This window comes from Dendrobates tinctorius, unplaced genomic scaffold (genome assembly GCF_039654945.1).
Source record: "Dendrobates tinctorius isolate UK_male_01 unplaced genomic scaffold, ASM3965494v1 ptg000016l, whole genome shotgun sequence".
Lineage (NCBI taxonomy): Eukaryota > Metazoa > Chordata > Amphibia > Anura > Dendrobatidae > Dendrobates > Dendrobates tinctorius.
Window position 1 is genome coordinate 12892518 of NW_027361684.1, and position 13642 is coordinate 12906159.

Sequence of the window (13642 nt, forward strand, 5' to 3'; positions counted from 1 at the left end):
TGACAGGTTCCCTTAAAAAGCAAATTATTAATGCCAAATACCTACCATATATTAATGCAATTTGTAGCATTTTGGGGTAAAGAATCCTACCGACCTTGGGATCCTGCAGACTTTATGGCGTATACACAGTGAGACATGGCGTTTTCATGGCTACATACTTACATGGTTGGTAGGGAGTCTGTTTGCCACTGAATAGTCACTAGGACACTTTTCTGGAGCCAGAACAGATGTTTTAGGTTCTCCTAGTGAAGTTTCACATCTCCATCACCACCACACCTCAATAACCGTTCTGATACTCTGTAAATTGCCGATTGTTAAAGTTTCCCTTTAACATTTAATATTCTGTGTTCTTGTAAAGCTGGCAGAAAGCAGTTTGCCCGGCACGAGTGGGCGCAGAAAGCTGCATATCTCCTGGGCTGCTCTCTGGAAGAACTTTCCTCATCAATATTCAAACACCAACCTAAAACCAGTGGCCTGCAGAAATCAACCTCCTTCCGTCAAGGCCTGGATGATGCAAGCCAAGGAGATGGACCAGGTAAGTGTGCCGTGAAGCACAGACTCGCTTCTATTTGCGGAGATCAAGATCTCATTACTCAAAAATGAATTAAAAGCCAGTTTGTAGAAGATTGACTATTACTGTTAGGCTACTGTGTTTAATATTTTATGGAGATTTATCCAGGTTGTCATCAGTATAGTTGTCGTCTCTTCCGAGCCCTCTCCAGACCATCTATTAGAAATGTTAGGCTCATAAACACTAATAGAAAACTACAGATAAGAGGAATACATTATTACATGATGTCCATGTTGGAATGGGCAGCCATGTACTGAGTGGATGGGCTCAGTCCTAAGGCGCAAAAGGTGCTCTATGGTTAGATTTATGGCTGCCTGCTGTCCATCGATGGCTTCAGTCTGCAGAGTAACAGGAATGAAAACTGTCTGTACTGCCATAATAGGAGTTAGCTACCCTATAAGTCAATGTCTGACCCTTTGAGACTCGTAACATGACTTGGGGAGGTTAGCCAACCAGAACCACATCTATACATGGCTGTTTCTCATAAATAGCTGCTTACAGATGGATTTCTGATGGCCAATTTATCTAGTCATGTTGCAAGGCGTTAATGTTGCCTTTTTGGCCGATCTTTTCCATTAAATAAACGCATTGTGTGAACACGGCCAGAGTTTATCTAATAGGGAAGCTACCGCCAATAGGTGGCACTAACGAGACAGTCTTTTCTCCTGGAGGACATCTACTTTAGCCGATTGCTCCTGTGTTTGGGGGGTGAGGAGAGCTTTCAATCTCCCTTCTGCTATCTAGTGTGCATTGTGGCTTAAAGTGGAGCGTCCATTTAATGGTAACTTAAGTTTTTGATGTTCTTTATAAATAAATGCTACATTTTCTATAATGCTTTGTGATGACATTTACAACTTTGTCTCATTATGCTTTCCCGATATTAAAAGATGGCTCGACTTCTGTGAACCGCTAGTCCCTATTTTTTTTTTTTTTTTCTTTCTATAATCTCTACAATTTTCTGTTGACTTTAAGTTTCTTAACCTTTTTAAAATGTAGAATTTCCAGCCTTTAATTGAAACATCTCCTTCGCTGCCTCAAATGTTCGGCTGACATTTTCTTTTAATTTTTTTTTGCTTGTTGCTTTTGCTCTTGACGTTTTCAATTAGACAAAAGCATAATACAGTGCATAAGTGACTATGTAATGTGGTGCCCCCGACTGAGTACTGCCGTACCGGTGACCTGCATTATGGTAGGACACGCTGACCTTACCGGTCTGTCTACCTACTCACTCCGGTTGCACATTACACTGTATTCTACGTGTGTATCAGCCAAGGCCAGGGCCAAGTATCAATTCATCCTCACTACAACAAGCAGGCGCTCCACCTCAGCTCCTTTTTGCCCTTTTTTTTGTGGCTCCACAAAGTGACTGTTACACTTAAATATGGACACAGCTCCTGTTCAGTGTTCAGCTGCTCCAGTATTTGTTCATCCTTTCTGGTTACTTTGTCTTAAAGGGGCTATTGACAAATTTTATATTTATTATCTATAGTTATATTTCCAGGACGTCCACCTGACAGCACCATGGAGGACGTCTTCCTCCTCCATACAAGGACAGGAAAGCACACGAGAGGTTAAAAGGTCCCGTCCCACCCCCTTTCCCTCAGTGTCTTTCCTGCCCCTGCATGGAGGGACACGCGACAGGATTGCGGAAGAGCTTACCGGAGGGCCCAGGGGGATCGGGTGGCCAGTCCAAACCTTCCCCCTGTTAAGACACCCGGGGCTGAAACTTCCCGGTGGGGAGCCCCTCTGCCCCAAAGGCCAGGAGCATGATGACGCTCCTGGAGGGAGCCGCCCCTCCTGGTGGGAGGCTCTCTGCACCAGTCAGCGGCCGCTGTGGCAGTCGACGGCCGGTCCCCCGCAGGGTGCCATCGTCACAAACAGAGTGCCCTCAGAGGCGCAGGCGGGCAGGAAGTGGCCGGCGCGATTCCCGGCCTATCGCGAGAAGACGCGCGTCACTGCCGGTGACGTCACGCACCGGGTTTGAAACAGCGCGCGCTCCAGAAGCTTAGCATCTCTCTGGAATCGCAGCGGCAGTAATGGACGCAGAGGCTCCGGTGAATGGAGGGGTAAGTGCGCCTGGCACAGAACACCCTTCCCACAGCCATCCCCGCAGCCCAGGATGACTGACCTGACTATCCCTATCTTATATCAATAGGATAAGGGAACCCCAGCAGCCTCCCCGACAGTGACTAAAGACCCCGCCAAGGCCACATCCAAGTCGGTCAGATGCCCTGTTTGCAGGGTAAAGCTGCCAGACAGCAATAGCAAAACCCTCTGTGGACCCTGCACATCAAGGGTCATAAGAGATGAGCAGCCATCCCTCCTCTCAGAGATGAGATCCCTGATATGGGAGGAAGTCCAAGCCTCCAGATCCAGCCTCGCACGGCAGCAGTCCCCCAGTCCAGGGCCGAGCCACAAGCGTCCGAGGTGGGAGGCAAAGCCAGTTTCCGAAACAAGCTCTATCGAAGGGTCAGACTGCCAGGACTCGCATCCAGAGGACGAAGGAGAGATCCCGGCGAACAGGCAGGACCAAGGCAGGAAATACCTATTCAAGCTAGAGGACACGGATGAGTTGGTCCAGGCGGTGAGGAACATGATACAGATCTAGAAAGTTCCTAAGCTGCAATCTAGACAGGACCTGATGTTCGGAGGACTTGTCGCTCAGAAACAGACTGTGTTCCCCGTAAGTGAGCACATCAAGACGATGGTCTTAGAAGAGTGGAAGGAGGCGGAACGTCGACTCGTACTATCCCGTGACTTTAAAAGTCGACTGCCTTTTTACCCCAAGGAAACACGATTGTGGGAGGAATTTCCTAAAATCGATGTTCCTGTAGCTAAGGTCACCAAAAAGACTGCCATCCCATCCCGTTCGAGAACTCAAGTCTCCGGGACCCGATGGACAGGAAGGCTGACGTTCTATTAAAGAGGACATGGGAGACTGCGGCAGCCCTCACTAGGGCTAACATAGCAGCCACCTCGGTGGCCAGGTCCATGTTCCTATGGATGGGGCAGTTGGAGGAGCACCTAACCAACAAGACCCCTAGATCCGAGATCCTAGCATCCCTTCCCCTCATGAAATCGGCCACGGCGTTCCTGTCAGATACGTCAGCCGAATCAGTAAGGTTTGCAGCCAGGAACAGCTCCATTTCTAATGCAGCTCGGAGAGTGGTCTGGCTTAAATCCTGGTCGGGGGATAACGCTTCTAAGGCGAAACTATGCTCCTTCCTCTTTTCGGGCCTAAGGGTGTTCGGACCAGCCCTAGATAGCATTTTAGAGCTAGTGTCCGATAAAAATAAAGGTTTCCCAGAGGGAAAACCTAAGCGGCCCCAGTCCTTTCGGAGAGGCTCTTTCCCTAGGTGGCAGACCGACTTTATGAGCCAGGGTAGGTCCAACAGAAGCTCCTATAGAAGGTCCCACAGCCAGGGTGGGAGAAGCAAGGGTTCGCTTTTTGCGTCAACCTCCAGATCTAGGAGGCAATGACGCCATAGGTATCGGAGGAAGACTTCGCCACTTCGCAGTAAATTGGGCCCGGGTTACCCACAACCAGTGGGTCCTCAGAACCATTGCGGAGGGCTACAGTATAGAATTTTGCTCCCCTCCCCCCGACAGAAATATTGCCCCCACAGTAGTCCCGGCGGACTCCGCCATGTGGACGGACCTACAGGACATGCTCAAGTCAGAGGTTATAGTACCAGTTCCTCTGACAGAGAGGGGAAAGGGACACTACTCCTCCCTGTTCTCCATTGCAAAACCATCTGGCGAGGCCTGAACTATTATAAACTTAAAACCTCTGAATGCCTGGGTCAGGTACAAGAGGTTCTGGATGGAATCGATTCGGTCGGCAATACATCTAATAGACAGGGATGCGGTCATGTGTACCCTCGATCTAAAGAGTGCGTACTATCAGGTCCCTATCCATCCCTCATCCCAGAGACTAAGATTCGCAGTCAGACTATCGACCCGGACTTGCCACTTCCAGTTCCAATGCCTTCCATTTGGGCTGGCTTCAGCCCCCTGAATATTCACAAATCTGGTAGCGGAGGTAGTGGCCTACCTGAGAAGTCAGGGTATCGTGATCATACCATACTTAGACGATTTCCTCCTGGTGGCAGGATCCGAAGAAGAGCTCATTCGAGACAGGAACCGAACAGTTACATTAATGGAGTTCCTCGGCTGGGTGATCAACTGGCAGAAGTCAGACCTGATACCAGAAAGCAGAAAGGTCTTCCTTGGAGTTCTCCTAGACTCAGGAGGCAGGATATCCCTGCTGCCAAGAGAGAAGCAAAAGACTATTCAAAACAGAGCCGAAGACCTCTTGAAGCACCACACCTCCATAAGAGGGGCAATGGAGGTTTTGAGCCTAATGACTGCTTGCATTCCGTGCGTCAGATGGGCCCAGTTCCATTCGAGATCCTTACAAAAGGAGATCCTCGCAATATGGGACAGATTTCAGGATTCACTCGAAAAACCCATAAAACTGCTAGGACCTGTGAAAAAGTCACTACGGTGGTGGACACAGCCCAGGAACCTGCAGGTGGGCGTACTATGGACAACCTCTCCATACGTGGTAGTCACCACAGACGCCAGTACGTGGGGATAGGGAGCCCATGTAGAAGGGAAGATCTTCCTGGGATGATGGCCAGTAGACATCAGAAACAGATCCTCCAACTTCAGGGAACTCTATGCGGTCTGGGAAACCCTGTGGCGGAACCGGTCTGTCCTGAAGAACCGACATGTCCGAATATTGTCCGACAACATAACATCAACAGGCATCGACCACTCCAAGCCCTAGCAGGAAGAATATTCACCTGGGCAGAGGAAACTGTCCTCTCAGTAACGGCAATCCACCTGGAGGGTTCCCAGAATGTGGTAGCAGACTACCTAAGCAGACAGCAGGTCTGCCCGACTGAGTGGGAACTGAACAAAGAGATTTTCCATCATCTGTGTCAGCGTTGGGGGACCCCCAGAATAAACCTATTCGCAAATCGAAAAAACTCAATGGTCTCCAGAATCTACTCCCTGAACCCGGCGGACCACCCGGAAGACGTAGACACCCTGAGCCAGGCCTGGGTAGAACCCCTCTTACGCGTTCCCACCACTGGCGCTCATACCGGCTCTACTCAGGAAAATCCGCGAGGACCACGGGAAGGTGATAATGATCGTTCCATACTGGCCGAGGAGAAGCTGGTTTCCCCTACTAGGGGCTATGACAGTGGAAAGTCCAGTCGAGCTACCTCTGAAGAAAGACATCCTCCACCAGGGCCCGATCCAACATCCGAATCCAGCAAGACTCCACCTCTCGGCTTGGATCCTGAAAGGGACATCCTGAAGGCAAAAGGCTTATCAGATCAGGTCATATCTACCCTACAGGCCAGCAGAAAACCGGTTACATCCGCAATTTACCGGAAAATATGGAAGAGATTCTGTCTGGACGGTGGCAGGTCCGACCTCGTGGCGGGTATCCCTGACCTCCCTAGTGTCTTAAACTTCCTTCAGTCGGGGTATAAGTTTGGCCTTAAGCCCAGCACTTTAAAGGTCCAGATTTCGGCCTTGAGCTCCTTCTTTGATTACCCTTTTAGATTCTCATCCTTGGGTAATAAGATTCATAAGGGCCACGCAACGTCTTCGCCTCAGGATTAGGCAGCTCACCCCGCCTTGGGACCTTAGCCTGGTCCTCAGATCCCTATGTAGGGGTCCCTATGTCCCCAGTGAAAGGATGACCATCATCTCAACTCTCACACGCAAAACGGCCTTCCTTGTAGCCATTCTCATTGTCACCATCCTTCTGTGACAATCCCCGTAATGAAAAGGTATAGCGTCTCCACTCAATGGATGTGAGACGTGCAGGTATAAACGATCTAGAGGCCACCAGCAGTTGGCGTATTGACCTAAATCTGTTCATCCTATTTGGGGGTAAGAACAAGGGGAGAAAAACCTCTATGGCATCCATCACAAGATGGATTACTTCAGTAATCTCAGACGCCTATCAATTGGAAGGCGCCAACCCGCCAGATACTTTAAAGACCCACTCTACAAGGGCAGTATTGGCCTCTTGGGCCGAGCAAGCGGGCGACACGGTTGATCAAATCTGTAGAGCATCAACCTGGGCCAGTCTTAATACATTCTGCAAGCACTAAAAGCTTGATGTGCTATCTGGTCAACAGACTGCATTTGGGAGAACGGTTCTCCAGGCGGTAATCCCACCCTGAGGAGGTGCTTTGGTACTCTCCATGGTGCTGTCAGGTGGACGTCCTGGAAAATAGGTATTAGACCTACCAGTAATGATGTTTCCAGGAGTCCATCCTGACAGCACGGGTAGTTCCCTCCCTGTTCATGTTATGTCATATGCTGTAATATGATTGTATCATTAAAGTGTTATTGCATTATCCACGCTGTGGTACTTGTTAAATCACTGAGGGAAAGGGGGTGGGATGGGACCTTTTAACCTCTCATTTGCTTTCCTGTCCCTGTAAGGAGGAGGAGGACGTCCTCCATGGTGCTGTCAGGATGGACTCCTGGAAACATCACTACCGGTAGGTCTAATACCTATTTTCATACCGATCATTAATATAAGATTTGGTGGTGCTGAGTGTTGGACAACAACCAATCTTATATTGATGTCATGCCTTATGGATAGGTCATCAATTTTCAAGTAGTGGATGACCCCTTTAAATTTGTATCCTTCACTCATATTTTTGTGTCTTGTATTTACCTTGTGATTTTGATTCTTCCGCTCACAGGTTCCAAGTTGTCCGCTTTAGAGTGCCTGGAAGGGATGGCCTCTGGCTTGTACTCTGAGCTGTTTACACTGCTCATCTCGCTGCTAAACAGGTATGGTGGGTGATAAGTCACCAGAGAGTTCTGAAGTCTATTTTTATTATATATATAGATAGATAGATAGATAGATATTTTTCCAAACAGGCATCAAGTGCCTTACAGTATTTATTTTTGGCGATTTAATTAAATCATTTATTCAGGGTAAGATATTCTTTACAATCTTTCTGGGAGGGGAGTGACAATGTGTTGCCTGTTCTCCACATTTAGCCAAGACTAACGCTAATAGAAGCAAAATAGCACGGTGGCTCAGTGGTTAGCACCGTTGCCTTGCAGTGCTGGGGTCTTGGGTTAAAATCCCGCCAAGGACAACATCTGAAAGGAGTTTGTGTGTTCTCCCGGTGTTTGCATGGATTTCCTCTCGCACTCCTCCAAAGACACTGATGAGGAATTTACATTGTGAGCCCCAATGGGGGACAGTGACGATGATGTCTGTAAAGTGCTATAGAATTAATATAGGCAAGGAAAATTAAGTGAAATAATCAGTCTAAATTTGGTGATCGGTGTCCTAAAAGGCATTCTGTTTTTTTTTAAATGTCCCGTCATCCAGCGTGATGAGATTTATCAAGCTAATTACGCCAGAACTTTTGTATTTATTTTTGTCAGAAAACGGTCTCTGATGACTCGCACCACACTTCTTACGTGCTTTAAACACTCTGCACCTTTTTCGAAAAGTGGCTGAGGCTTCCCTGAAAAGGGACTGGCTTCTTAGAACGAAGGAAAGGCTTTATATGTTGCGAATTTCTGACAAAAAGTAACCCAGACAGGCTAGAAACAGTCTTTTTCAGCTCACCTGTCCACTTTGTGCATGGCTGCCATCCCAGGAAAATCTAATCAGTAGTAAAAAAAATCCAGCACCATAAGGTTGTGCTCCAACGAACTTCATTCCAAAATCTTCGTATAAAAACATGGACAACCGACAGCAAAAAAAAAATGGCAGAGATAGCAGAGGTCCCAGACACCGGTTTACGTGTTTCAGGGCTAAATATGTCCCTTAGGCTACTTTCACACAAGCGTCGGCCGACGTACGTCGCAATGCGTTGTTTTGTCGAAAAAACGCATCCTGCAAAGTTGCCCGCAGGATGCGTTTTTTCTCCATAGACTTGCATTAGTGTCGCATTGCGACGTATGGCCACACGTCGCATCCTTCGTGCGACGGATGCGTCATGTTTTGGCGGCCGTGACGCACACAAATACGTTACATGTAACTTTTTTTTGTGCGTCGTGTCCGCCATTTTCGACCGCGCATGCATGGCCGAAACTCCGCCCCCTCCTCCCTGGGCGTTACAATGGGGCAGCGGATGCGTTGAAAAACTGCATCCGCTGCCCCCGTTGTGCAAAACTATCACTACGTGCAACGGTACGTCGGGACGACGCAGTGCGACGTCCGTCGGCCGACGCTAGTGTGAGAGTAGCCGAAGTCATAACCTAGTGTTATACCAGTGAGTCAGGGCTTTAAATTAACCAAGGAAGAGAAACACCGCCCTGATCACATGGCTCAAATATTCCACACCCACAAACATTAAAAATCTTTTACCAGTACAAAAATACAAACTTAAATCCAACAATATGTTGCTGTCATTATACACAGTCAAAAGGACAGTGGACATTATTAATGAAACAACATTACATCTGTCTGGGATGCCAGGAATCTGCTCTCAAAATGATGTTGCCCGTAGTTTCCTTGTGGAAAGAAGTAGTTTTTACCTTATTCCTGTCATCCACAGAGATCAATAAATCCAAAAAACGGATATTGGTTTTGGTTATAAGTGTGGGTAAAAAAGGTTACAATTGTTGTTATTCAGATAACCCATGAATTTGGGGATATCAGAAATATCAGCAAACCAAATAATAAACAGATAGTGATGAGCGAGTATACTCGTTGCTCAAGTTTTCCTGAGCATGCTCTGGTGTCCTCGGAGTATTTTGCCGTGCTCGGGGATTTAGTTTTTGTCGAAGTAGCTGCATGATTTATGGCTGCTAGACAGCCTGAATACATGTGGGGATTCCCGAACAAACAGGCATTCCTCACATGTATTCGGCCTGTCCAGCAGACGCAAATCATGCAGCTGAGACGCCGAAAACTAAATCTCCGAGCACGCCAACATACTCGGAGGACACCCGAGCATGCTCAAGAAAATCCGAGCAACGAGTATACTCGCTCATCATTATTAAGAGATCATCCATATATCTAGCATATCTAAATATACTGGACTGGAATGGGTTATTTTTAGAGAAAATGTTTGCATCCTCCCACCAAGATACAAATAAATTAGCGAAAGATGGGGAGAATTTCACTCCAATTGAAGAGCCTTTACATTGCAAAATTTTGTTTGCTGTCTGTTGTCCATATTTTTATGCGAAGACTTTTCCATTTTCTTCTTCTCATTTCCTTAAATAGTTATCCTACAATTAAAAAGATACCTACTTGATCGATTTTTTTTTCTACACATATCACATGTATGTCATGTTGCATCCCATGTGGTACCTGACCAAACTTTGACATCTGTCATGTGTTTATGTCATCCATGTTTTAAACCTCCATTGCTATTTAACCCCTTTACCCCTAAGGGTGGTTTGCACGTTCATGACCGGGCCAATTTTTACAATTCTGACCACTGTCCCTTTATGAGGTAATAACTCAAACGCTTCCATGGATCCCGGTGATTCTGACATTGTTTTCTCGTGACATATTGTACTTAATGTTAGTGGTAAAATTTCATTCATAAAACTTGCGTTTCTTTGTGAAAAAATGGAAATTTGGCGAAAATTTTGCAATTTTATAACTTTGAGTTTTTATACCCTTAAATCACAGAGATACGGCACACAAAAAACATAATAAGTAACATTTCCCACATGTTTACTTTACATCAGCACAATTTTGGAACGAACATTTTTTTGTTAGGAAGTTATAAAGGTTAAAATTTGACCATCGATTTCTCATTTTTACAACAAAATTTAATTTTTAGGGACCACATCACATTTGAAGCCACTTTCAGGGGTCTATATGATAGAAAATACCCAAAAGTGACACCATTCTAAAAACTGCACCCCTCAAGGTGCTCAAAACCACATTCAATAAGTTTATTAACCCTTCAGGTGCTTCACAGGAATTTTTCGAATGTTTAAAAAAAGAACATTTAACTTTTTTCCACCCAAAAGTCCAATTTTTTTTATTTTACCAAGGGTAACAGGAGAAATTGTGAACATATATTTCCTTTAAAAACAATTTTAATGTCTTATTATAGTAAAAAACACCTATCCCAGTGTGCAGGGTAAAAAATACCCTATATAACCCACAATATTGACACACAAAATTGCCTGCAATAACCCTGCAATATGCCTCACTGACTCCTTCCTTGCCGTGGAGGTTGGCACCCTAAGAGACGATTTTTTGGTGCCCCCACTCAACGTGGACTGTCCCTCTCTCCCCTAATATCACCCCATCAATATAGGGGGGAAAACAATATAGCAAAGAAAAGAAATGAAAGGAATAGATCCTTACACAATATATAACATTTCATTTAGTAGGTTCAAACCCAGAATTAGCAGGCAACAAAAAAAGGCCAAACAACATTAAGGCCCATAATTGCCACAATGATCCAAATCCATGCAATTAAAAAATCATATTTTTTCCACAAACATAATCTTTCAGTCCCCAAGGGTAACAGGAGAAATTGGACCCCAAAAGTTGTTGTTCAATTTGTCCTGAGTACGCTGACACCCCATATGTGGGAGAAAACTACTGTTATGGGCACACGTCGGAAGGGAAGTAATGGCGTTTTGGAATGCAGACTTTGATGGAATGGTCTGCGGGTGTCATGTCGCGTTTGGAGAGCCCCTGATGTGCCTAAACTGTGGAAACCCCCCACAAGTGACCCCATTTTGGAAACTAGACCCCCCCCCCCCCCCAAGGAACTTATCTAGATGTGTGGTGAGCACTTTGAACCCCCAAGTGCTTCACAGAAGTTTATAATGTAGAGCCATAAAAATAATAAAATCATATTTTTTTCCACAAAAATGTAAATTTTTTTGCCCCCAATTTTTGATTTACAATTTATAGCGGGCTTTTATGTTTGGTAGCTGTCACACGCTAAAAGACGCTTTATATTGTAAAAATAGTTTTTGCATCACCACATTTTGAGAGCTATAATTTTTCCATATTTTGATCCACCGAGTCATGTGAGGCCTTATTTTTGCGGGACGAGTTGACATTTTTATTTGTACCACTTTTTGGCACATGATTTTTTTTTATCGCTTTTTAGTCAGATTTTTGGGACGCAGAATGAACAAAAACCAGCATTTCATGAATTTCTTTGGGGGGGCGTTTACACTGTTCCGCGTTTGGTAAATTGATAAAGCGGTTTTATTCAGGTCAGTACGATGACAGCAATACCTCATTTATATCATAAATAATTTTATATAAAAAAAAAATTCGTTTTTACATAGCTTTATTCTGCGAGCTATAACTTTATTTTTTTTGCTGAGGATACTGAATGGTGGCTCGTTTTTTGCGGGACAAGATGACGTTTTCGGCGGTACCATGTTTATTTATATACATCTTTTTGTTCGGCGGTATGATGATAAAGCATTGTTGTTTTTTTTAAAGAGGTTCTCTAAAGGGGTTAACTAGTGGGACAGTTTTATAGGACGGGTCGTTACGGACGCGGCGATACTAAATATGTGTATTTTTATTGTTCTTTTTTTGTAAATTAACCGGTTCCCGACCTGTGACACAGCGTATGCGTCATGAAAGTCGGTGCCAATTCGACCTGTGACGCATACCCTGTGTCACAGAATGATCGCCCTCCTGTGGGCTGGGTGACCGGGGTGAATGAAAGGTCACCCAGCCCGCAGGTGCAGGGGGACCTATACTTGACCCCAGGGGGGGTGGCAGCCCCCCCGGGTCTACGATCACTCCTGGTGACCTTTTTGTCACCCCCCCTCAGATCTGATTGGAGCTAGCGTCCATGTGACGCTAGCCCTTCTATCAGATGTGGAGGGGCGGAGAAAAACAATGTCTGCCTCGCTCCTCAGCTTCATCCCATCTGTGGAAGCCGAGGAGCGAGGTGCCCGACCGCTGACCTGCCCCACAGAGCCTGCGATCGCTGCTGCTGCCGCCCGCCGCCGCCACTGCTAGCACCACCGCTGAGGACAGATACTCCCCCCTTCTGTCCTCCACTCCCCCCGACCTCCGCTCCTTCCCCCCTGCCCCCCCCCCGATCACCACCTGAACGGGTGATCACCCCCTGCCCCCCCTAATCACCTGCTGCATTTTCTCACCTCCTCCTGCAGGCTCCATTTTCTCCCCTCCTCCCTCCTGCCCCCCCTGTGCCTGACAGCTCCATTTTCTCCATCTCTCTCCTCCTCCCCTTGTGATCACCCCCTAATCACCCCAAGCCCCCCCCCCCCAATCACCTGCTGCTGCCATCTACATTTTCTGCTGGTCCTCTGCTCCCCTCCAGCCCCCAACCGCACCTGACAGCCCCATCCTCCCCTGGTGATCACTCCGATCACCCCCTGATCATCTGCTGCCGGCTTCATCTACAGCTGGTCCCCTCTGCTACCCTCCTGCCCCCCCGCACCTGACAGCCCCATCCTCCTCTGGTGATCACCCCCCCAGTGATCACCCCAATCACCCCGTGCCTCCCTGATCACCCTGTGCCCCCCTGATCACTCCCTGATCACTTACTGCTGCTGCCGGCTTCATCTACAGCTCGTCCTCTGCTCCCCTCCTACCCCCCCAGCGACTGACAGCTCCATCCTCCCCTGGTGATCACCCCGTGCCCCCCTGATCACCCCCTGATCACTTACTGCTGCTTCCGGATCCATCTGTAGCTGGTCCTCGGCTCCCCTTCTGCCCCCCCAGCAACTGATAGCCCCATCCTCCCCTTGTGATCACCCCCCCAGTGATCACCCCCTGCCCCGCTGATCACCCCCTGATCACCTGCTGCTACTGCCGGCTCCATCTGCTGCTGCATCTTCTCAGCCCCTTCCTGCCCCGCCCGCGCCTGACAGCCCGCGCCTGACAGCCCCCGCCCGCACCTGACAGCCCGCGCCTGACAGCCCCCACCTGACAGCCCCCGCCCGCGCCTGACAGCCCCCGCCTGACAACCCGCACCTGAGAGCCCCGTCCTGCAGTAGAAAGTTTTTCACCAAACACTCGCACATACACACGCACACTATAATAAAGCTTTTTTGCACACACACAATGTCCCGCTCTTCCCAGTCATCCCA

The 13642-nt window shown here is 47.4% G+C and overlaps 1 protein-coding gene across 4 annotated transcripts in view; it reads left to right on the top strand.

The window, feature by feature from the left end:
• Positions 1–13642, top strand: part of MYO18A (myosin XVIIIA) — a 410894-nt gene that overhangs the window by 197500 nt on the left and 199752 nt on the right. For all 4 annotated transcript variants that reach the window (XM_073565477.1, XM_073565478.1, XM_073565479.1 and 1 more), the window contains 2 exons: positions 359–535; positions 7312–7402. In XM_073565477.1, the coding sequence (XP_073421578.1) occupies positions 359–535; positions 7312–7402 (268 nt within the window). The remainder of the gene's footprint in view (positions 1–358; positions 536–7311; positions 7403–13642) is intronic.